General features: G+C 38.0%; 1 protein-coding gene across 1 annotated transcript in view; it reads right to left on the reverse strand.

The window, feature by feature from the left end:
• Window positions 1-26,253, reverse strand: part of Ppme1 (protein phosphatase methylesterase 1) — a 45,160-nt gene that overhangs the window by 16,343 nt on the left and 2,564 nt on the right. Inside the window, exons 2-6 of the mRNA NM_028292.2 lie at window positions 12,189-12,282; window positions 11,630-11,722; window positions 5,043-5,100; window positions 4,726-4,777; window positions 1,873-2,027 (exon numbers count right to left, since the gene is read on the reverse strand). Coding sequence (NP_082568.1) covers window positions 1,873-2,027; window positions 4,726-4,777; window positions 5,043-5,100; window positions 11,630-11,722; window positions 12,189-12,282 — 452 coding nt within the window. The remainder of the gene's footprint in view (window positions 1-1,872; window positions 2,028-4,725; window positions 4,778-5,042; window positions 5,101-11,629; window positions 11,723-12,188; window positions 12,283-26,253) is intronic.

Consider the following 26,253-nt stretch of genomic DNA (forward strand, 5'->3'; position numbering starts at 1 on the left):
ATCCAGGCTAGTTCCATTCCCTGGCTATTGTGAACATAGCAGCTTTACAATGGGTGTGTCTCTGGTATTCTGATTTCTACCAAAACAGGTAGAGTTGGGTCATTGGTAGTTCCAATTTTTGAGGAATCTCCATACTGATTTCCAGTGTGGCTACATTCCAGTCAGCAACGAGTAAGGGTCCCTCCTTCCTCATATCCTTACCACCAAGCAATCATTTGTTTTAGTGATGACAGGAATCTTGACTAAGGTGCTTGAAATCTCAAAAACAGTTTTAATTTGCATCTCCATGATGATTAAGGATATGAAATAGTTTTTCTATTCTTTATTAGCAATTTGTTTTTCTTCTTTTGAGAACTTTTTTTTTTAGCCCATTCATTGACTAAATGATATCACCTTCTGGTGTTGAATTTTACATATACATTAAATATATATATGTATGTGTGTGTGTGTATACACATATATTTATACATACTGTATTTATGTATACAGTATATGTTTTTATATGCTGGATATTAATATATTTATATATTGGATATTGATCTCCACTATGATCTAGCTTTCAGAGATCCTTTCCTGCTCTGAAGGCCACCGTGGACTTCCAGTGGTTAATTGTTCAGATTACTTCCTGTGCTATTGGAGTCCTACTCACCCTTGCCTATGCCTGTATCACCATGTGAACAAAGCTGCTCATGTTACTCTTCACATTCACAATGACGGGATGCCATTACTTGTACGGGCAGACTCCTCCCCAAAAGGTTCACGTGTGGATGGCTTGGTCACCAGCTGTTCACACTATTGAGAGGTGGTTAAATAATGAAGATACTAACTTCACTGATAGAGTATCTATTGTTGAGTGCATACTGAGCAGGCTGTTTGGAGGCAGGACCTACTTAGAGGAAGCAGTAACTCGGGGCAAGCCCTGGGAGTACAGTCTCCCTCCCTCTGTATGAAATGCTGACTCTCCACATCCTAAAAGAAATGGACCCACTAGCCACAGACCCAAACCTGACACTGTGGACCAAAAACCTTTCCTCCTTTAAATTGCTTATCTCAGATATTTTGTCACAGGGGCAAAACTGTCAAATTGAGTCAACTCTATATCTTTGCTCCTGGTAACAGGAAAATTCAGTGATACTTGGGTAAAAGTAAAGATGCAATTTAATAACATTGCAAGAATTAACACAAGCCAGCTTCCAATATGAGTCTCAGCAATTCTTGACTACTGGTATTCACTCCTTGTGTGGCACACATCAATAGATATAGCTAACCTGTACAAGCAGCAGTGAGATTCTCAGGGTAAGTCAGAAAATTAAAAGCAGTTTCTTTTTAAATGGAAAACTAAGAGACATACATGCACATGATTAGAAGTATTATTCAGCCATAAAAAGGTATTCTTGAATAGTTTTTGGTAACATGAAAAATGACTGTATAATCTTTTATTAGATATTTTCTTCATTTACATTTCAAATGCTATCCCAAAAGTCCCCTATACCCTCCCCCTGCCCTGCTCCCCAACCCACCCACTCCCACTTCTTGGCCCTGGTGTTCCCCTGTACTGGGCATATAAAGTTTGCAAGACCAAGGGCCTCTCTTTCCAATGATGGCCGACTAGGCCATCTTCTGATACATATGCAGCTAGAGACACACGCTCTAGGGGTACTGATTAGTTCATATTGTTGTTCCTCCTATAGGGTTGCAGACCCCTTCAGCATCTTGGGTACTTTCTCTAGCTGATTGTATAAAGACACAAAGACATAGGGGTACACTTCAAGATGAATGAAATTGAGACTAAATTAAGGCCAAGGTAATACCATACCAGGGGACCTCCTACAAATGACTGAATCTGGTTTGATCAGTACTAAGAAAACTTACCTTCTACAACATCAATCATGCAAAGGCCCAAGAGGCTTGGTACCAGGTTAGCTGCGGCTGTGTGCACTGCAATGGCGCCACCCATGCTGTGCCCAATCAGCATGACTGGAGGAGGGAGGTCTCCATACATGGCTTCCACCACATTGCCAACATCTCTGCAAAGAAAGAGAAAACTGAGAGTGCTGGAGGAAGACACCAAAAATAGCTTGCTTTCTCAGTTTCTTCTGTTGGACTGTAACTAAACGTTGTGGGAAATGGTAAAGACTCACAGGGCCACTCTACAAAGACACCTATGTAAGCCTGCATGCACGGTCCCTAGTATCTATGCAGAGAGCAACACACCTAGTTCTCCAGATAAATGGCCAGTTAAGGACTAAGAACCCCAAATTTCTGATCTTTCTTAGTACCATCCTTTTATCATCCTACAAATTTAGTACAATCATATAAATATACAACTGTATGTTAATTTAAGCTTGGCATTCCGGAGAAATAATTTACTCTAAGCCTCTGTTTTTCCATGAATAATGCAATAAGGCTTGGGGTAGCAGCATACGATCAGCCTCTGTATGAGCTATATCAACTTCACTAGGAGCTTTTTTCTGTCATCTAACATAACTTATTTGTTTTACATTTGTGTGTGTGTGTGTGCGCACATGTGGAAGTCAGAGGACAATCTGTAGGAGCTGCTTTGAGAAATGAGTGAGAAGTGAATGTAAACTGTTATCCAAAAGGTAAAGTACTATTCAAATGAAAAGACTCAGCTGAAAAGAGAATTCAAAAGTTAAAAAAAAAGAAAGAAAAAGAAAAAAAAGAAAAAAAGAAAAAAGAAAGAAAATCCAAGTTTCCTTTACAGCAGTGTTGCTTCAAAAGACAAGATACCTTGGGAAAGGCAAAGTGTTACTTAGTGCAAAGGAAAAAACTAAAACTTATTCAGTGTAGCTGTGATTAACAAATGCCTTTTTCAAATTCATATATTGTAAAGTATAATTCTTTGCAAGTTTGCAGTATTTCTGTTGGAAAAGCAATCATTGATAAAAGTTAAACATTGTGCTTAACTTCGGTCTATATTCTTGTTGGCTTTTGTTCTAGAGAGTAGTAGAAAAAGGTAGGACTTACAAAAGTGACTGGGCCATAAAACTGCTTTATAGAGTAATGAAGGAGTGACTGTTATAAAGAGCGTTCTCTCTGGCTCACAGCTATCTCCTTTACCATACTATAATCCAAGACTAGTATCTGGCTCTAAACTGTGAGCCTAATAAACTACTGTAGTGATGCAGCAATGTCAGGCAAGGACCTGTCATGCACATGTGTCATCTAATGTCATTCTTCCACAACCTTGTCTGAAAGGGTCCTTTCTACTATTCTCTAAGACACTCACTCAGACATACTTATCAACTGTAAAATTAGCCAGCAATTAAATTCATTGGGTCTACCAAAATAACATTGTATTTCTACCAAAATTACAAGGAAAAAAGCTGCAAATTTCTGCTACCACATTAAGGATAATTAAAGCCCCTTTCCTTGGAATCCAGCACTATGGACCCATAAAGTCAGCACAGTTCAAGAACAAAGGTGACTTAGATGAGGAGAAGTCTTTAGAACAAGTAACATAGGAGACTTACACAGCTTCAGAAAGGAAAGCCAAGTCATATTACTATATATCAATATGACAGAGCAGAAAAAAACTGTATGTTCATTCCTATGTAAAGATATATATGTACTTACACATAGACAATTGGCTCAATTAATTAATCTAAAGCCATGTGGGGTATGATTCTATTATTTAGGGGCAAATCTTTAAAAAAATAGATTAAAGTTTAGAACAAATATCAGTGTATAACTTCCAGAAAAATTCTCAATTCTAGTAAAATTTTAGTTGATAAGGATGAAATGAGTTAAATAAAATGTTCTGGAAGACATTAAATTACACATCTTAAAATACATATTAACTGAGTTAGACATTTACTATGAAAGTTGTAAATGTATGAAGGTAGACCGGGTCTAAAATGCATAACAGGGCTTGGAGAGACAGCTCAGTGGGTAAGAGCACTGGCTGCAGCCAGGCAGTTGTGGCCTATGTCATTAATCCCAGCACTAGGGAGGCAGAGGCAGGTGGATCTCTGAATTCAAGGACGACAGCCTGGTCTACAGTGCAAGTTCCAGAACAGCCAGGGAACACAGAGATACTCTGTCTTGAAAAACAAAAACAAAACAACAACACTACACTAGCAGCTTTTCCAGAGGTTCCTGAGGGACCAGGCAAACATGTGGCAAACTATCTATACCCATAAATAATAAAAATATTTTAAAGTATATTATATGTCTAGGTTTTACTGCTAAAAATACTGATTCAGCAGGTCTGGGGTCTGTCCAGTGCACTTGCATTTTTTGCTATATGACCCTGATGAGTGAACACATTGAGAAGTATGGAATATACACTACTTGACTTAGAGGCCCAGTTTCTAAGCAGCTATTCTTCCATAGCCTGCCTTCACTTTCCTGTGATACTAGCTAATGAATTCATGCAGGCTACCTTAATATGCATTCAAGGCTACTTATATTCAAATATTTCTCCAAACAGAAGACTATAAAAGATACATACCCACATTCCATTTAGTTTCACCCAAAGAAGGAAAATTTCCAAAAGCCTGCACAAACTAGACAATTTGTGTGATAACCACCAGACTGGATAAACCAAGAAGGATATTAATAAGGATAAAAGAGAAGAGAGAACAGAAATGAAATCTGTGTGTTAAGGACTGTCCAACAATTTCACCAGCAGCATAATAAAATTGCACTACTATTTATGATGGTGTCAAGACTCAGGCAATCTATCATTGTTTGCTTCCTTACTTTGCCATTGTTTCTGCTGACAGGTCTTCAGAATTCTTGACTTTAGTTTCTCCTAAAATAGATAGATAAATACATAAATAAATTTCAGTGATAGGAATCATAAAACCAGGAGCAATAAAATAGCAACTTTAAGGATAGCTAGGATGTACATTCCAGACATATCTTTATGGCTAGCTATTCTGAAGATGGTAATTATAGTAGTCTACCTACAAGCTATGATTCCTCCCAAAATACCCAAATGGAGTACACTAGGTTAATTTTTGCTAACACTGCTAATGTTTGGGATTATTAAAGGTACTGGGAGGAGCTGTACTCACCGTGACCTCGCAGATCCAGAGCCACAATCCTACACTGTACTCTACTGATGATTGCTGCCTGGAAGGAAACGAAGAAAACAGGCGGTACAGATTTTGCCCAGTTACCAATAATGTTGTAAATGAACTGTGATCATAATTCAAGGTACCCAAGAGAAAAGAAAACTTGCCTTATCTCAAAGGTTTTCTTTTAAGTATAATAAAAGAATAATGAGTCTCTCTTACACACACACACACACACACACACACACACACACACACACACACACACACACATATTGTGGTCAGTCTCCAACTTAAAAATAAACTTTATCCAAACCCCTCCTTAAAGTCATTCTTCCTAGCCTTTCCTTACAGTATAAGCACTCCCAGAAGCTGGCCTGTGGTTTTCATCCATGTTTCCTGGATGGCTTTTCTTTAGTTTAGAGCCAGAATCCCCTAGATAAGGATTGTGAATAAGTTGGAAGTACTATTTTGGCTCAGGAATTACACCAACATGACACTTGAGTCATGAAATTACCCTAAAATCAGAGCAAGTCATGAAATCTACTGATATGCACAGCAGTATATGCAAGCTGTGCTACTGTTACATAGTACGATAGGAAGTATAAATATCACAGGATACAATTTTAGAGGTTTAAGGAAACCTGAAATAACTCTTCTTCCTCAGGGAGCTAGATTTTCTGACAGTGATATATCACAGCTAGCAAATGTCATCTCTATATTTTAACTTTAAGAATAAAGTAACGGTTTAGTCTAACTCTCACATTTTAATAATGAGAAAACTGAGACCAAGAAAAAGGGGACTCTTTTGTGTATGTTCATGTAACAAGTTAGTAGTAAAACCAGAATTAGCATCATGGTAAGTTACCAAGATAACATAAGCCAGATATTTTTCCTCCTATTACTCTTAGTGAACATTTCTTTAAAGGTAACAAAAGTCTCAAATTCTACTATATTGTGCTGCTTGTCCCTGGAAGGGGACAAATTTGTTCATTTACAGAAGTTATTGATTGCACTATGGTGATAGTTCAACCTTCTAGGCCAAAAACAAATTTACACTTTGAATGTAAAGTTATAGAACAAAATTTTGTGAAATCTGCTTAATTGTTCCACACTTTTAAAAGTTACTACAAAGAAAGATAGATCTGAGGTTAGTAATTGTCAATGATTTATAACCATTATGTGCCCACCAGAAAAGAATAACAAGAATATTAAAAGCAGCTTTTTGTTTCCTTAGTTAAATACGTCTTTCTCAGTGACATCTAAAACTGTCACAAATGAGTAATGTGACAGCAGTGGAGAACACCCTGCACTCGTGCCGTTTACATTCCTGTATGGTTAAAACCAAAGAGAAGAGTAAATGAGTGCAAAGTAACCTGACAGAACACCACAGGCCTTACAGATGAGGGGCGAGAGAGTGTCTGCCAGTGACTTCTTTTCTGGTCTTGCTTCCAACAGCACAATTTTGATATTTTTGAAGTAAGTGAAAAACAGCAAGTTCAGAACCAGACTCACCCAACTGTTTCCTCCTAGGAATTTGTGCTATCAACACTATTATCAATGGCAGCTAATATTTACCAAATCTTCCAGTGTACCATTCACCACTCTAAGTACTCCCAATGCATTATCTAATTTACTCCTCAGAACTCTTCAGAAACAATTCTCATCATTTTCAGGAGAGGTGAATTTACAAGGAGTCAAGTGTCTCACCAGGACCAAAGAGCCAATAAACAATAGAAACAGGGCAGTCCTCAACCTTGCCTGCCTAACACAAGTACCTAAGGAGCTTTGAGGAGTGCGGTATAAGCCCACCAGAAATTCTGATTTAAGTGACTGGAGGAGAGGCCAAGCTTATCTCTATTAAGTTTTGGAACTCTGTAGGTAGTCTATGGTAAAGAGAATTAGAGACAAGATTGGAAGAAAGCTAGGCAGAGCCAGGCATGGTAGTACATGCCTGCAATTATACCAGTGGGAAGGTTGAAGCAGGAAGACTTAAGAGTTCAAGCCCAGCCTGAGCTACAAAGCAAGACCTAAGGTACGTGTGTGTGGGAATCAGGATCACTTTGATAGCCTATAAATTATCTCAGATAATTTCAGCCTTGAGAAAAAGGCTGAAAAAATATGGCACATTATCTGACCTGACAAGTATTTAAGACTCAGAGAAACAATTCTCCTTACAAACATGTACTACCCTCTAACGTAGTAAGTTTTTGTCTAGACTAAGTGTTCTGTTTGTATTTTGTTGCTGTTACAGCTACGTTATTGCTCTAAATTTTGATATCTTTCCCTGTCTAATCTGAAAGAATCACAGAAAAATTAAATGGGACTATGTAGCTAGACACTGAGCAGGGTATCCTACACAAGGCAAATGTCTAGGGAGATGCAGCTGCTTATTTTCCTGTTGAAGTTGATCCCTGGGGCTCACTGCTCCCAAACACTAGGAGGCATGAACAGATAAAAGGCTATGATGGAGAGCAAACCCGTGGAGAAATACTTTCATTAGTAGTCACTGTGATTCATTTCTATACTACCATTCAACAAGGAAATTGTACATTTACAGAATCTAACTTGAGAAAAAGCTATTGACTCTCAGCATCTAAATAAAAATGGCCATGTGAAAGCCAGTACTCTAGCAATTGCCTTGACTCCAAAGGTCAGAATTCCCCAAGATTTAGAGCATATCTCTGAATACGGGGACAGTTAAATGGAAACAGCAACTATAGTAAATAGCAGGAATAGACCCAAGTAACTTACAACAGGAGACACATAAGTAATGACATGATTGATGGTGATTAAATAAGCAGGATATATCCACAAGGCAGTATAAGTCACATCTCTGTGAAATAATTTTCCTGAACAGTGGACGCAGGAGGCACACAATACTGAACAAGGCAGTCTATGCTCAGGGATTTCATGACACCCCAATCAAGGCACTCACCTTCTCCTCTATCCCTTTAAGTACACTGGCCTTGTGTCCTAGAATTGGGAGCTTTCTAACCATATGATGTAACTTCTTTACTAGTCACATATAAATGACTCATTTAATAAAGACATAGGGGATAGGCATGATGGTTTAGGCCTTTAATCCTAGCACTTGGGAGGTAGAGGCATGCAAAGTTCTTTGAGTTTGGGGCTAGCTTGGTCTACATAGTGAATTCTAGGTCTGTCAAAGCTGCATAGTGAGACCTTGCTTCAAGAAAAATAAAAAGTAAAAGACACTGTTTCTTGCCTTTTTTTTTTTTCTTTTGAGATAGGGTTTCTCTGTGTAGCCCTGGTGGTTCTGGAACTCCCTCTGTAGACCAGGCTGGCCTCAAACTCAGAAATCCACCTGCCACTGCCTCCCAAGTGTTGGGATTAAAGGCATGTGCCACCATTGCCTGGCTGTTTCCTGCTTTCTTAAATAGAATATAGCAATCAACATTTAATCCCAGCTCAACTGTTTGGGAATGATGCAAACATAGTCAAGAAAGGAGTACCAAGCATTGACTCTATGACAGACATTATATGGAGACATTCCAGAATGAGAAAGCTGTGTCTGCTCTCCAGGGTCCCAACACCTAACTTCCTGATCATCTTGGTGCAGTTGCATTACATACCATTCCAGTATTGTTAGTAATTTAAGAACAAAACATCTTCCTTGGCGTGGTGGCGCACGCCTTTAATCCCAGCACTTGGGAGGCAGAGGCAGGCAGATTTCTGAGTTCAAGACCAGCCTGGTCTACAAAAGTGAGTTCCAGGACAGCCAGGGCTATACAGAGAAACCCTGTCTCAAAAAACAAACAAACAAAACAAACAAACAAACAAACAAACAAAAAAGAACAAAACATCTCTTAAGTATGCATATTCTAGCAGACATAAATAAGTTACGATCTTTGCCTCTAAAAAGGCAAGATGTGCTCTGTAAATTTAAAAGATAATATACTGAATTTAAAAGATAGTATAATGGACTGGAGAGATGGCTCAGCGGTTAAGAGCACTGACTGCTCTTCCAGTGGTCCTGAGTTCAATTCCCAGCTACCACATGGTGGCTCACAACCATCTGTAATGGGATCAGATGCCCTCTTCTGGTGTGTCTGAAGATAGTGACAGTGCACTCATATATATAAAACAAATAAATAAATCTTTAAAAAAAAAAGAAAATGCTTTTTAAAAAAGATAGTATAACAAGGAACTTAACACATGTCACTATGGCTTGATGTGGTTTGAGAGTTCTCCCTTACCACAAAGCTTCCCATGTCAACATTTAATCTCCATAGTGAAGAATTAGGAGGCTAAAACGTAATCTGCTGATAATTTTTTGAGGGATATCCCTTAGAAAATGATTAGAAAAAGATAAAAATCCTGAGGGAAGCCTAATGACTGACTCATGGTAGCTTTATGTATTTAGAGGAGACAAGCTTACTTGCTGGTTTATTTGCTAAGAGAATCAAAATCTCAAAATCATGATCTTCCTGTTGCATTATAGAGCTGTAATAATAAAATAGCATGGTATTGGCATAGAGACACACTGAGCAGTGGAATCAAGCCAAAAACCAGACATATGTAAATATACCTACAAACACCTGATTTACTTATATACTATTTATTTATTTATTACAATATACACTGGAGGAAAGGCAACAAATGTTGCTGGTCTAACTGGATGTTAGCATGTAGAAGGATGCAAATAGATCCATATCTACCACCCTGCACAAAACTCAACTCCAAATAGATCAAAGAGCTTAAAATAACACCCTGAATTTCATAGAAAAGAAAGTGTAGAGTAGGCTTGCACTCACTGGCACAGGAAGAGACTTTGTGAACAGAACACCAATAGCACAGGCACCAAGACCAACAGTTAATAAGTGGGACCTCATGAAGCTGAAAAGCCTCTGTGAGGCAAAGGCCATCAGCATGCAGACAAAGTGTCAGCACAGACCGGGTAAAAGAGCCTTAACATCGGACAGAGTTAACATCTATAACAAAACAAAACAAAACAAAACAAAACAAAACAAAACCTGAACATTTCTTAATGTAACTCATTTAAAAATGGGACACGGACTATGCAGAAAGTTCTAAAAAGATGAGCAAAAATGTCTGAGAAACACTTTTAAAATGTTCAACATCCTTAACCATTAGGAAGTATAAATTAAAACTACTTTGAGATTTTACCTTATACCAGTCAGACTGATCAAGATCAATAAAATAAATGACAGCCTGATCTACAGAACAAGCTCCAGGACAGCCAGCTATAAAAGGGTTTCGAGAAACCCTGTCTCGAAAAAACAAACAAAACAATAATAAAGTAAATGACAGCACATATTGATGAGGATGAGGAGAAGGGGACACTCACTCATTGATGCTGAGAGTGCAAACTGGTAGAGCCCCTGTAGTAGCCAGTGTGGCAGTTTTTCAAGAAGCTAAAAATCAACCTACCTCAAGATTCAGCTATAGCACTCTTGAGCATATGTCTAAAGGACTCTACACTCTACTGCAGAGACACTTGCTCAACCATGTTCATTGCTGCTATATTCATTCATAATAGTCAAAACTTGGAGGCACCTTAGATATCCATCAACAGATGAATGGATGACATTGGGGTATATATGCACAATGGAATATTATTCAGCTATTAAGAAAAATTAAATTATAAAATTCACAGGTAGCTAGGCAGTGGTAGCATACACTTTTAATTCTAGCATTTGGGCGGCCGAGGCCAGCAGATCTTTTCCAGGATAGTCAGTGCTACACAGAGAAACCCTACCTCAACAAAATCAATGAATTAATGAACAAATGAATGAGTAAGTAAAAGAAATTCACAGGTAAATGGATAGAACTGGGGGGGGGGTCACTGTAAGGTTACCATAGCCCAAAAGACAAATATTGTATATTTTCTTTTATGTGTGGATATGAATTTCCAATATATGTGCTACAATCCACATAACTGCAGAGGTTAAGTAATACTCATGGACTGGGGGGGGGGGGGGAGCAGAGGAACACCCAAGGAAGGAGAGAGACAAAGAAAAAAGCTGGAAGATAAAATAGGGAGGGGGGGATGGGAAAGAAGGGTAAAGGAGAGAATGTGACAACTAACACTAAAGGCCATTTGAAAAACCATATGCAAACCTACTACTGTATAAGCTTCCCAAAATATATACATAGTTGAAAGGAATCCAGCATTGTATTCATGTTTGAAATTGCCAAATAATAAAACTATCCAAAAATAGAAATATCTTCTGAATATTTCTGAAACATAATCATGTGCAAGGTAGTATGTCTGACAAAGAGAGAGATAGACATAATCTAAAACATCCAAAATGAAATATCTACTCACCTAGTGTTTAAATTACTGAGATTAAAGACCCCTACTTTTGACAAGATACAAATTCCATACCTTCACCCTAGTGCATATATATACACGAAATGTTACAAGGCCCACCGGCTTAAAGAACAGTTGACCTTGAGAACATAAAGCTAAAGCTTTGCAACCTGCTCTACCTTAACCTTCTTCCCAACAGTGACTGTACGTGGAAGGAAGAGTTAACTAGACAAGTCTACCCAGAAAAAAATGATCACCAATACACCAGCTTCTGATACCAACAACTTACCGTGAACACTGCCCAGGAAAGGGCGGAATGGCCTCCTCCATGAAGCAGCAGCAGGACTGGACCCTCAGAACCACTCTTGTAAACTCGAAAAGTGTATGAACAGTTAAAGACAATAGATTTAAGGTTTTGATTCATCATAACAATACTTATTTTTTAAAAAAGACAAACAGGTTATAACAACTTATATGAAAACTGCAGACTTCCAAAGAAACTTTAGATGTTTCTGAGATATCAACACTGTTTTGAAGCCTGCTTGTCAGTATATGCCTTCTTTTCAATGAAAAATAAATATTTCCTTTTCCCTGAAGAGGACTCAGAACTTGGTTTCTAGAAACTAAGTCACTTGACTTTGTTGGACTCAGAGTATTACTTTCAGGAATTTAATCCCAATCCTTTCCCATGTGTCAGAGAACTGCAGCCAAGATAGATTCTGCCAAAGGCTTGAAGGTCACATTCCAGACCATGTAAGGGACTGGTGGGGACAAGGAGAATGTTCAGGAGCTCCCCACGTCTGACTTAGTCCCCGTCCTTATGCTGTGAAGCCTCTTTGAGAGGATATATCCTTGCCAGTTTCATTCTCCACTTCCACATCTTCCATTGACTCAAAGTACTGACTCCATGGGACAGGGGTAAAGTCCCGCTTCCGTCCAGGGCTAAGGAGAGGAAGGAAAGAAGGTAAAATCTTGGTCAATAGATAACTGTAAATCTGAAATGAAAATAGCAAGAGTGCTTTCTCATAAAGACACAAAGAGTTCACAAAGCACAATATACAGTATTAAAATAGGTCCAAAGAGATTTAAGAGTAAACATTAAGATTTTATACAATTGACAGGCATGATAGTGCATGCCTTTAATTCCAAAACTTTGGAGGAAAAGGCAGATGGATCTCTGAGTTCAAGGCCAGCCTGCTGTTCAGAGGTGTACAGTTCCAGGACAGCCAGGGCTATATAGCAAGATCTTATCTCAAAAAACCAAACCAAACAAAATTTATACAATGAAGTAATTAATGTATTTTCATTATGGATAAATTCTGATTATCTATACACATTAGTTTACTCTTTTTTTTTTTTTTTTGGTTTTTCGAGACAGGGTTTCTCGGTGTAGGCTTGGCTGTCCTGGCACTCACTTTGTAGACCAGGCTGGCCTCGAACTCAAGAAATCCACCTGCCTCTGCCTCCCAAGTGCTGGGATTAAAGGCGTGCGCCACCACTGCCCGTCCTTAGTTTACTCTTATTGTAATTATCCTTAGTCAATATTATTTTTTCACATCAATCTCAAACTTTTTCGTGTTCCTTTTCATTTCCTAATCAGCCAAAGCCTGTGTTCTCAGAAGGCAGTCATGATAGCAGTGTCTGGAGCTTTCAGGAATGCATCTGAAGAACTGTTTGCACAGCAGTGAAAATACTTTTATAACAACCTTGATTGGCAATGGACTTAAGAAGAAAGAATTGACCTTTGAAAAGGTAATCAACAAAACTCAGGGGTGTTAACAATATGAGGAATATCAGACAGAATTGGAATCAATTCTAAAGGTGAGTTAAGTCTTACTTTAAAATAAGAACCACTTTGATAGGTCAGTGCATACAAAATCATTTTATGTCAAAATGAAATTCACCTTAAGCCCAACAAAATGGATATACAGTTTCTATTTCCTACTCTGCCTTTGGCAGAGAGGAACAAAGCAAATCTGGCTTCTGCCTAACTCACGGAGCCTTCACTGTGATCGCAGACCAGGCTTAGAATCTAACAAGGGTTGTGGACACTGCGGTTTTCGAGCATATGCACACACACTCTGGACCACACATGCAGGTCCAATACAGCTCCGCTTAGAAACCCATTTGCAACTGAATTAAGAACACCTGAACTTTGACCCCAAACAATTATTTCTAGAGGAAAGAGAAAAAGAAAATCACAAGGCAATATATTTTTAAAAAATAGTTGTTAAACCACCAGTAATTTTCTACCTAATAAGTTTATTTTTATAACCCAATTCTGTGTTTTTTGTGTGACTTTAAACACAGTATTTAATTTCTACAAACCGAGCCTCTCCATGTCTGACGGGGCTGCACTGTCAATTTTATCCAGGCTGGCATGAAGATTAAAGTAGCCCTCTCACTACTCATTACTCTCAGACTAGCTTGCTCTATGTTTTCTAAAAATATTTTAGTTCTATATTTTAGTTCACCTAACTTGGCACTACTGTGAGAACACTGAGAGCAAGAACATTCCCCATGTATTAACAGAACCTGACACATCAATAATTAACATCTGTTGACACTACGAAATGAGCCAATGTAAATACAGCACTTAGCTTGGTATCTCAGTATATATCCATCATTACTACTATTAAATGGCTTGGAGGCTAATAAACACAATCCCCCTTACTTGAACCTAGTAAGGTTTCCAGTAAAAGAAAATGCAACACTATACAACTCTAGTAATGAAGCCTATAGTACACAAGTAAGGAGTAGGACCAACTCAGTCCACAAACCAACAAGATCTGGTTCAAACAGGAATAATGGTAATTCGGGGTGGGGAGCACAGAACAATCTTCCCACAGATGCTGGGGTTACTGAACATCTATAAGCTATTTTAGAAATCAGTATGGAGAACACTAAAAAAGATAAAAATAAATCTACCGTATAACCCAGCTATGAATCATTGGCATATGCTAAGGACCAAACATCGTCATTGCTGTTCTATTCATAATAGCTAGGAAATGGAAGCTTTGCCCTTTAACTGACAAATGGATACTGAAAATGTGTGTGTGTGTGTGTGTGTGTGTGTGTGTGTGTGTGCACGTACATACATATACATAGTGGAATACTATTCAGCCATAAAGAAAAAATGAAATAATGTAAATAATGAAATTTGCAGGTAAGTGGATGGAACTAAAAAATATATAGAATGAGGTAACCAACACTCAGAAAGAGAAATGTGGTATGTTCTTTCTCATCTGAGGCTCTTAGCTCTAACTCTTCAGATGTGGGTATGCCACATAGAACAGCAATAGAAACCAGGGAAGTAAAAAGAAGCCATGGGAGGACACACTAGAGATAGCAAGACAGAAATGATTTGAAGGAAGAAAAGGAGAGAATGAGGAGGGGGTAATAAAATAACAGTAAGGATGTCTAAAAAGGCCATAATGAGTCAAATACATATATAGGTTGAATGAAGTTTTCCCATTTGGGCTGACAATGTTCCCTACAAGAGCCATAGATTATCTAATAAAAACTAATCCCAGATCTGAAGTCTCTTTTTGAGTTGTTGGTCAGGGAAGTCCCAGAGACTGCCAAAGCAGTATAAGCTATTGCTGTTGTCCTTGGCTGTCTCTCAGAAGACAGAGTTAAGTCCCTGTTGCTGAAAGGCACCATGCATACACTTTGGACATTAAGACTCTGAGCTGGATCTGGCCTGAAAGTCTCCCTTGAGGACTAGCTCACACAGAACTATAAGGTGCCATGCAATCTTCCAAGAGAGGGAAGCAACCATTAGTTGTACCCATTTGTGACACATGAGCCACAGCAATGACCAGAATGGCAAGATATCTCTAAGGGTACAATGGTGGTACTCTTTATCTTGGTGGTAACCAGCAGCTCTGTAATTGAATTTAAGGCCTGTTCAACTGGAGGGAAGTCATACTTGATACTGGAACCTAGCCAACAACCTGGGGCTAGTGAGACCATGGATCTTAGAGGACCTACTGCTTCCACTGATCTCTGTGCTCTACTACTTTGCTGAAAGTGATTGTAAGAGCTACGAGCTTTGTGGTTAAGTCTTCAAATACACAAATCATATTGTCTGCAAACAGGGATAACCTGACTTCTTTTCTATTTGTATCTTCTGATTTTTTTTCCTTACCTGATTGCTCCACTAGGAATTGAAGCATTAGAAGAATAAGAGTAGAGAAAGCTGACAACCTTGTCCTGTTCCTGACTTAAGAAGAAATACTTTGTTGTAAAACAGACTAGCAGTCTGAATAAATAGCCTCTACTAGGTTGAAGTATGGTCCTTCTATTCCTAGTTTCTTCAGAACTTTTCATCATGAAGGGATGTTGAACTTTACTGAAAGCCCGTTTTGTAACAGTTGAGATATTCATGTGACTTTTGTTTTTAATTCTATTTATGTGAAGAATTCTGTTCACTGATTTGCATACTCAGGATGATACCAATTTGATCATGATCTTGGGTTGTGAAATAAGGTTTGCAATATTGTTTAGAACTTTCACGTGTATATTTTATCAATGAAAGTAGCTTACAGTTTTCAATTTTTGTTATTTATTTTTAATGTTTTTTTTGAGACAGTGTCTCACTCTGTAATTCTCCTCCCAGTCTCCCAAGTGCTAGGACAACAGGCAGCATCATACCCTGCATTCAATCTTTGTTTTGCAAACATTAGTTTATAAAAATCAAATGCCTCCTCTAAAAATAAGGATCAAATTAGTGGTAGATTAGAAAATATTCCAAATAACTTCAAACATAATTATTTTATGGTAAATTTCTGGTATGGCATACTTTAAGAAAAACAAACCTAGAAAGATATTCTAGACAATATGTTAATATTGCTGGTGATTTTTAATGGTTTTAAGTTTGTAACACTGAACATTACATACACATATATTTAGATAAAGCAATTAGATAATTGGATTAATGTTCAAGATTATCACTGCAAAAGAAGAGATAATTATATAATTTCAAAATAACAATCTTAAATCTTAATTTCAAAGTAGAGATATGAGTGGCTCATGATCCCTTTTGTCTCAATTACTGCTAGTTATGTCTAGTGAAAAGGCCTCCAAGCAATAATTAAATTAGTAGCAGTGAGTTTTTCTGGTGTCCAGGACGTGAAACATCACTTCCACTGTCTGGCAGCTGCCTAGAATTTATAGGTCCTTCCTCTGTTTTCAAAGCTAGCAAGCAATGCAAAAGGTTCAAGTCTCTCCCAGCTTTAATCCATTCTGCCTTCCTCCTCTTTAAAAGATGTCTGTGAGTACTGAAGGCCTATCTAGATAGTTCAGGATAGGTTTTTTTGGTTTTTGGGTTTTTTTGAGGTCAACTAATTAGCAATACTAATTTTCCTCTGCCATGTAAAAGATACAGTCACAGGTTTCAGAGTTGTAGATCTTCATTATTATGGACACTATTACTCTACCTGGCACTGTTTCCTAAACTCTTTGTACGATTTTAGAACAAATAAATTAACGAGGACTTTTCTACTCACTTAACACTATGGCAAAACCCTAAATAATTCACTAAAAAAAGTTAAGATAAACTTTAGTACACTGCAGAAGAAAAAACCAACATGAGTTATATTTCTATAGTTAAAGTTTAAAAAAAACACTAAAAGTAAAATTAACAGAACAACTCTATCAAAGTACCACTATTAACAATACTAGGAGTTGGAGGTGTGTGTGTGTGGTGTAGGTGGGATGTCTTAGTGGGTAAAAGAACTTATTTCAAAAATCTGACTAAAGTTCAATTTCCAGAACCCCATGGAAAGGTGGAAGGAAAAATCTGACTCCACAAAGTTGTCCTCTGGCCTCCAGATGCACAGGATGGCACGCCCCTACCCTCAATAACAATAGTAAATATACATTTTTTTCAATTCTTTGTTTTTGTTTTGTTTTGTTTCTTGGTTTTTCGAGACAGGGTTTCTCTGGCTGTCCTGGAACTCACTCTGTAGACCAGGCTGGCCTGGAACTCAGAAATCCTCCTGCCTCTGCCTCCCAAGTACTGGGATCAAAGGCGTGCGCCACCACTGCCCAGCATTTTTTCAATTCTTTAAAAAATTAAAATTAAACAATACTTAGGCTGATTGGGAAGATGGTTCAGGTAGTAAAATGCTTGCCATGCAAGCATGAGGAAATGCGTATAGATCCAGCTCCCAAGATTAAGCCAGGCACGATGGTGTGCATTTGTAATCCTAGTGCTGAGGTGGAGACGGATGGATGTCTAGAGCTTACTGACAAGCTAGCCTTGCCAAAGCAGTGAGCTCCAGATTCATTGAGACCATATCTCAAAAATAACATAGAAGGCTGGAGAGATGGTACAGCTTTTAAGAGCAATTGTTTCTCTTGGTGAAGGACCCAGATTAGATTCCTAGCATTTATATAGTGACTTAGAACCGTCTCTAACTCTACTGGGCGTCCAACACTTTCTTCTGACCACTTTAGGCACCAGGCAAGCATATAGTTTACATACATACATACATTACATACATTATATACATAAGGGCAAAACATTTGCACACATAAAGTAATAAATCCTTTTTTTAAAAAAAGGTGGTGAATGATTGAAGACACTCAACATTATCATTATCTTGTGGCTTCTAAACACACACACACATGAACATGTAGGCAAACATACCTCAGATATATCCATACACAAATACTTAGACTATGTAACTAAAGAAATGTAATGCTTGTACATAAAAATCTATATAATCTATATGTAATCTATCTTTGTTTGTTTGTTATCTCTAGCAGATAAAAGGAGAAACACTTGTATCCACAGATATGAAGATCTAGTATTAAGAGGGACGACTGCAAATTAATCTACAGAGTTAAAGGAATGTCTATGAAGACCATCGCCCACTCCTCAACAGAAACAGACCAGCTGGTCCTAAAACTCACATGGAAATGGATGGGATCCAGAAAACTCCAGATAATTTTTATAAAGTACAAGGCTGGAAGCTTCCTGATTTAAACTTACTACAAAGCTACAACACTCAAAATATGGTGTGGTAGCTCACAGACAGATACACATCACTGAATACATCAATGACATAAAATGTGAAAACTCAAAAACAATCTATTTTTATGGTCAAATGAAGTTTGTTTGTTTGTTTAAGATGTCAAAATAATGCATTAGGAAAAAGGACCCCCACACTCCAAAATGTTAGTATAATCTGTTATCCATTTGCAAAAGAATCAAGCTGAACCCATTCCTTATATCACACACAAAAATTAACACAAAATAGAGCAGGCTTACATATAAGAGCTAAGAGTATAAAACTCCTGGGGTTGGGGCAAAAGAAAGAAAAGAACATTCACATTCCTTAGGGGCCTCTGAGTCCTCACTTTATATAAGGGCTACAATACAGATCAGCTTGTACTTTCATTTGCCTACAAATAGTCTTCAGTTTTTCTCTGCTAAACAGCTTAATATTCTTCCATTTGTTTTCTACCTTCCTGAATCTTGTTGGCATCCTAGCTTTCCTGACTTCTGATTTTGTTCTTTTTTTCTAAATTACTTCACTACAATTGAGTGAGGTTTTGGCAGGTTGAAGGGATTACAAAGATAAACACACATTAATTTCTGCAACAGCTCTCTGGGTTTTAAAAGCAACAAAACTACAATACAGAGAAGTCAGACACCTTGTCTAGAACTGCAGAGAGCACATGAGCTGGAGCCCTCAGGTCACTTTCTTATCAGTTCTCCACTTTGTCCTCAAAAGAATTAGGTTCTTTACTTTTGAAACCATCAAAGCTGGCAATTCTAAACCCCAGATCCTTAGGACAATGTGAGGGGAAGCTGGCCCAGCTGTAGGGAAGGAAATGTAACAACAGGCAGGAGTAGAGGTTTGTAACTGAAATGATGATGATGGGACCAAGGTGGGGCATGAAGCAAGAAAGGAAAATTCAAGATCTGAGTCCCCAGTTTCTCTAGTGCTACTCCCAGACAGAGAACACAGGAGGCACTTTAACAGAATTCATGATAAATACTGAGATACTGTACATGTGAAAATCCTAAATCCTAGTCTTAATTTTTTTTGTTGGTGGTGAAAATATTAAATTATCCAGGTATCAGACACTGTGGAGTCCAAAGAGGAAATAACGGAGGTTTATATAAGGGGACATGGAGCAGGAGTGCTCAAATAATGTGGCTCAGAGCAAGTCAAACTGTACTCCACTGAAAACCATTTCACATAACCTGCTGAGTCAGACAACATAAAAATATGCTTTGCTTAAAGTGTACAAAGGAGAGACTGCTGTTGCACAGCAAGAAAAGCTGTGATTTTATACCTTTGATAATCAAGAACTCCACTTTAATTTAGGAGGAAATGCCTATACTTTGTTCCACTACTCACTCAGCATGACAACATAGCCACTAACTTCTTTTACCAAAATTGGACAGGATAGAACATTTACAATGAACTAGAATTACCTATGTGGGCTCACTACCTAACACATTACTGGCATAACCTTGACAAGTCTAGCCTCAGATACTATTCTGAGGAGGAACTGAGATGGTATACAGGTGGAGTCACTATAAATGGTGTAAAGGAATCCAACAGAAACTTCTTTACCATATTCCATCAGTTCTCACACATTTCTTTTCATATTTAAGGTATCAATGTTTTAACAATGCAGGTGGCCAAGAAACAGTTCTAACTTAACTGTGACTACTTGTTGGAGAGTGAACAACAAAACCAGAATCAGAAATTTCAAGACAGGTGTTGACAGGTTGGGAGAAGATCTTGAAGACTGATATAAAGTGCTCTTCTAGTCACGAGAAGTGAATGGTTTAAGGGCTAGATGTACAGTCAAAGGATGTCAGCAGCAGATGTCAAAGGTAAGATGGTTTTACATAAGCATGATGCTGGTATGTGGGCTGCTGTTGGGTTTTAAGAAACACACCATGGCCAATGTTCCTGTGAGGCACAGAGAACTATATTGGTGAGAATGATTCACAAGAGTGAAGACTAAATATGAAAACGTGTCAGAAGCACTGCATTTTATTTTGCTCCCCTTTCCCTTTCTGCATGCACTCATAAGTGAAATATGATCACACCAACAGAGCTCATATAAAATAATGAGAAGTTTTTATATCCAAATTTAAAATGAACTCTAAGTGATAAAGTATTATGTCACAATTTAATTGATAGGTCTTTTTTCTTAACAGTTCATCTGATGACTGATGGTGCTTTGTATATACACAATATTTTCTTTATTCTCCTAACAACAAAATAGTGATTAATTTACTTACTTATTTAAGTATAAACACCCTTTGGATTTTATTTACTTGCATCAATTTAATTAGGTTATTGGAATTCACATTTGATAGAGGAACAAATAACACTCAGAAACAATGAAAATATGCCATTTTTCCCAACAGTGTAACACTGTCCACTCTGAATTTAAATAGGAGGGCAGGTCCATAGGCTTACTTAATAGAAATGAGATTTAAAACTGTGATCCTTGTACGCACCTATGACTCCAGCACTGGGGAGGATGAGGCAGGAGGATCATTAGTATACAATAAGTAAATTTGTATTACATTTTGTTATACCTTAAACAATGAGTCTGCATACATAGAATCCCATTTTTTCCTTTAAAACTAAGTAAGATTAGTTTTACATATTTTAAGAAAACAAAGTCAAGTTACTCTAATTAGTGAAGCCAAGAAGGGGATCCTACTTTGCTTTTTAAAACCTATCTTCAAGCTGGGCAGTGGTGGCACATGCCTTTAATCCCAGCACTTGGGAGGCAGAGGCAGGCAGATTTCTGAGTTCAAAGCCAGCCTGGTCTATAGAGTGAGTTCCAGGACAGCCAGGGCTACACAAAAAAACCCTATCTCAAAAAACCAAACCAAACCAAACAAACAAAAAAAACAAAACAACAAAAAAAACCAAAAACGTATCTTCATTCTTCTACAAGACAGTAGTACTGAACCAATAGTATTGAAATAGAGCTGAAAAATGTCTGTGGGCAAGTCCATGCCAATCCTTCTATTTCTGTATGGCCCATGAGTTGAGAGTAATGTCTAAAAGGATAGGAAAAGACTGTTTAATGACATGAAAAATCACACGATCAAGGTAGGAAACTGCTTTGGATTCCAATTCAAATAGATGTTTAAAAGAAACAAAAGAAAAAAAAAAAAAAAGACATGACATTCAAACCTCAGTGGCTCCAAATAAAGTACTATTGGCATACAAGTACGCTCACTGACTGGCTTCCTTCACCCTGTGACAGCAGAGTTCAAAGGCTGTAGCAGACATTCTATGAGGCCTTCATAGAAAAGCTGCTGGTCCTGCATATAAACGACAGGTGCCACAAAGACAGCAGAAAACAGGAACAGAATGGAAAGGCTGCACTGCTCAGGCAAAACCTTAGGATTCATTTGAAATGAATGTTATACATTCACCACTCAAATTTATAGAAGTATTTATTTAACTTGCTACTACAGAAAGAAAAAAAGAAACAAAACTCTTTGTACTCTAGGAGTTCGCATTAATTTATCCCACCCAAGTTTGACATAATAATAATGAAAAAACAAAAACAAAAACCAACTAGTGACATGCAAGAATTAAGGAGAGGAAATGACAAAGCATGTTTGGGTGTCAGGTTACGGGGGAGAGAAAGGCATGGGCTAGAGTGGCCTCAGAGCCTCCTGAGAGTAGGTCTGTTTAAAGTGAGGGAAGAAGGCGCACAAGCAAAGTAAACGCAGCGCTGGCACACGCAGAGAGCCTTCAGTGGGCTGACCATGTAGCTCAGTGGAGAAGAACATAAGGGGCATGTTTGCTGCCTAAGTGCAATACTCATCAACAACCAATAAATGAAATTTGAATGTCACTGCTTGAGACTAATTATGCAGAGCTTTTGGGGCTTCTACTTAAAAGTATAATGTTTGATCTAGTCCCTAAACCTGGCAAAGTCACCAGTGTGTAGGTGGCACCTCCTTACAAAACAGATTTCAGATAGAGAATAAGAGATGAACAGGGCAAGAACAGGAAAAAAAGAAAAAGACTCTATAAAATGAAGCTACTGTAGAAATAACTGCTAATATACGATAGTACTCTATGAGTGGGCTTGCTTTCAGGTTAGACTTAGAGAGGAAAAGATAATCAGGACTGGATCCTTGCAATAAAGAGACCAATAACAAGCATGACCTAGTTTTAAGTCTTATACATTTATAAGTCCTACTGTACCTATCATCTGATGAAATAAAGTACAAATTGAATTACTCTATAAAGTTTAACAAACTTTCATAAGAAAGAAATACAGCTCTGGTTATGTCATCTTCAAGGCACCAGTGGGTAAATAAGAGCATCCTTAGAATGGGGGTAAAAATAGGTCTCTGTCAATGGTCAGCACTTAACAAAATCAGAGAGGGCTGGTGATAAAGTGCTTTCCACTCAGCCTGGTGACCAGAGTTCAACCCAGGACCCACAGGGTAGAAAGGAGGAGTCAGGATTCCTGTGAGTTGTGCTCCGCCCTCCCACACATGTACACACACACACACACACACACACACACACACACAAACTCAATAAATAAGGGCAAAATTAATTTTTTAAAGGCACCACAAAGAAATCCGGCAGAAACCCTATCCTAAGGAAGCTCTTGAGGGAAGAGCAATGGTGACTTATGTCAGATGGGTGTTATGTCTACAAGGGTAGATGTAACACACACAGTTACAGTAGTGAAGAAAAATATACAATCCACCATGGCAGAAGGGGAAGGAGAAAGCTGTTAGCCTGAGAGATCAAGAAAAAAAGAAACATATTTTGTATATTTTAAGGAAAAATATAAGTAGGCCTAATAGAATTAAAGATCTAATTAGAGTATTACTGTTAATGCTTATAAACTTCACAGGCACTGCCCTAGTCACTTGTCACAAACTCTCTGGACAAGGAATTTTGTAGAAGAGGCAAATACTGAAGTTTAATTGCAGCAAGTCACTTGAATCAAGGCACTGCTGCTTCTAAAGATGCCCTCATTAGCAGTATTTTAAAAAGAAAACAACAATAACAACAACAAACAACCAGATGGCTGGCTGGGAGTTGTGGTAGAATTGGAGTGACCATTACTAGTGACAAGGGCACACTCAAAGTAAATGCTACAATTCAAAAAACTATATATAATTTGAATCAAAGCATTACAAATTATCTAACTCAAATTTTGCACTAGGGAGGAAACAAGTAGGTTCTATTATGTAGCTAACAAGGTTTTAAATTCTGGAATAATAATAGTATTTCTATTATAAAGACGGCTCAGAAAAGCTCCTTTTTGTAACACTGAGGATTGGATTTATACTATTTGGTGTCAAAACATTCCTTCTATGATACTATGATGGCTAAGGCTCAGGCAGGAAAGAAATAACTAACCAGAGCTACATGGCTTGCTAACGGCAGAAGATAAAAAGACCTGACTGGAAGCAAAATCAGTCTTTCTGGTAGAATTTGAAATGGCTGGAGTTCTCTATACATTCTCTTAGTCAATCTTCAAAATATATTGATAATATATGCTAGAGATAGTAGTCAACACCTAATTTGGAACATCTAAGTGTGGCATCTAACCTTTTTAATGACTCTATTAACAGCTTGTTCTTGGGACAGAAAGTGGATCAGCAGGTAAATGGGCTGCCATCAAACCTGACAACCTGAGTTTGATCCCCAGACTCACATGGTGGGAGGAAAGGACCCACTCCTGCAAGCTGTTTTCTGACCTCCATATATACACTGTGAATGTCCACAAACTAAATCAATTTTTTATAGTTTCTTTTATAAAGAAACTATTTCATAACCTGAGAGACCTTCCCTGCCCCCCTCTCAAATCTTTGGCAGAGTTGGGGGTATATACTAACACAATAGAATAAATTCAGTCATAGAAAGAAATGAGGTGGGCTGGAGAGATGGCTCAGCGGTTAAGAGTACTGACTGCTCTTCCAGAGGTCCTGAGTTCAATTCCCAGCAATCACAACCATCTGGAATGGAATCCAGTGCACTCTTCTGGTGTGTTTGAAGACAGCTACAGTGTACTCATATAAATAAAAAATAAATTTGAAAAAAAAAGGAAAGAAATGAAGTATGAATATACCACAGCTCTAGGGAAGTCTGGTCTACAGAGTGAGTTTCAGGACAGCCAGGACTATTCAGAGAAAGCCTGTCCTGAAAAAAAAAAAAAGAAAAAAAAACCCTAATAAATTATATATATAGGTGTGTGTGTATGTACATATATGTATAATTTATTTTGATATAATTTTAAAAGTACACAAATCAGAATCAGAGGGATTTGGTGTTTTACCAGCAGTCTGTACCCTTCAGCAAACACTGCACAGGGCTCGTTCTTTATCTGTGTTATTCTGAACACCACACTCTTTGACCCAAGAAGATCAATGAACTAAAAAATCCAGAGTACTGAGCTTGAATGCTGTTTCTGCCAATGATTCTGTGGTATCAGGCAAGTCAATGGACATTTGTTAAAAGAAAATGTTACCTGAGCATGTGGTACATGACTATAACCCCCTGGTCAGAGACAGGATAATTAAGTGTTTACATGATTCTGTCTCAAAAAAAAAAAAAAAAAAGGTGCACATGGGGGAGAAACAAATTAATCCTCCCTTACCCTAGTTTAATTCATTGGAGACACACACACATACACACACACACACACACACACACACACACACACACGCTGATTTCTATGCACCAGTTTGTTTGTTTGTAAACATGGTTTCTCCATTTAGCCTTGGCTGCTCTGGAGCTCACTTTATAAACTAGGCTGGCCTCGAACTCAGAGGTCTGCCTGCCTCTATCTCCTAAGTGCTAGGATTTCAAGTGTGTGCTCCCACTTCCCAGTCTGAAGCAGAGGGTTGTAAGTGGTACTCCCCTCAAGCATAGCAGGGTTCCCAGACAAGGACCCCAGTTCAATTTAGTGAGAGCAGCCTCACGTCTGTAGGAACTTCAGACAACTATGTTTGTGTCATTTAAGAACATCTACTAAAGAATTATGCCACCAGGATTTCAGGCCTTACCCAAGAGCAGCACCAGTATACTTAAAAAAGGGATGATAACCAAAAGCTAAAGCTAGATTGAATTCTAGTTCTACCACATACCAGTTGGGTGACTTTTGATCTGATATAAAATTTCCTTACCAATAAATGGGGAGGAATATATATTTTATAGGACTGTAGGTAAATTAAACCAAATCTCATAATTAAGTTGTAGTGACAGTGCAAGCGTAAGTATTACTATATTATCTATGAATATATTGGAATTTTTAAGTACAATTTGAAAAACCAAATGATGGAAACTCAAGAAAATTCATAAACTTGGAATTCATAAAGTTGGAATAAACAAGTATACATAAAATTTAGTGAAATTGAAGCAAAAAAGCAGGACAAACACTTCTAACCCCAGCATTATGAAGCCCAGGAAAAAAGGACTGCCTAGAGCCAGCCTGAGACACAGTTGCAAAAATAACCCCAAAAAACAAAACACAAGAACAAAACAAAAAAAAATCAGTTTGGGTATGGTGGTGAATGCCTACAATCCCAGCACTCAGGAAGCAAATTCAGGAGGATCCAGATCAGTCTGGTCTACATAGCAAGTTCCAGGCCAGCCACAGCTGTACAGTAAGACCCCTGTGTCCATCAAACCAAGGTAGGAAGGAAATGGTAAGTAAAAAGCCAGCAAAAGGAGAAATTTTTTTAAAAAAGCTTTGAAACAGACAGAAATGAGATTTGTCAAATCAGGACTGAAAATAGAATCCTAGAGTGACAATATACACAACTCAAGGGTAAGTAGGGTGATGCCCATAAACCAAATGCTAGTCTCTGTCTAGACACCCAGTCGTACTCCCTGGAGCCCTACCAACTAACCTTTTAGTATGCCTCGCTTA

The sequence above is a fragment of the Mus musculus genome, chromosome 7 (assembly GCF_000001635.26).
Source record: "Mus musculus strain C57BL/6J chromosome 7, GRCm38.p6 C57BL/6J".
Lineage (NCBI taxonomy): Eukaryota > Metazoa > Chordata > Mammalia > Rodentia > Muridae > Mus > Mus musculus.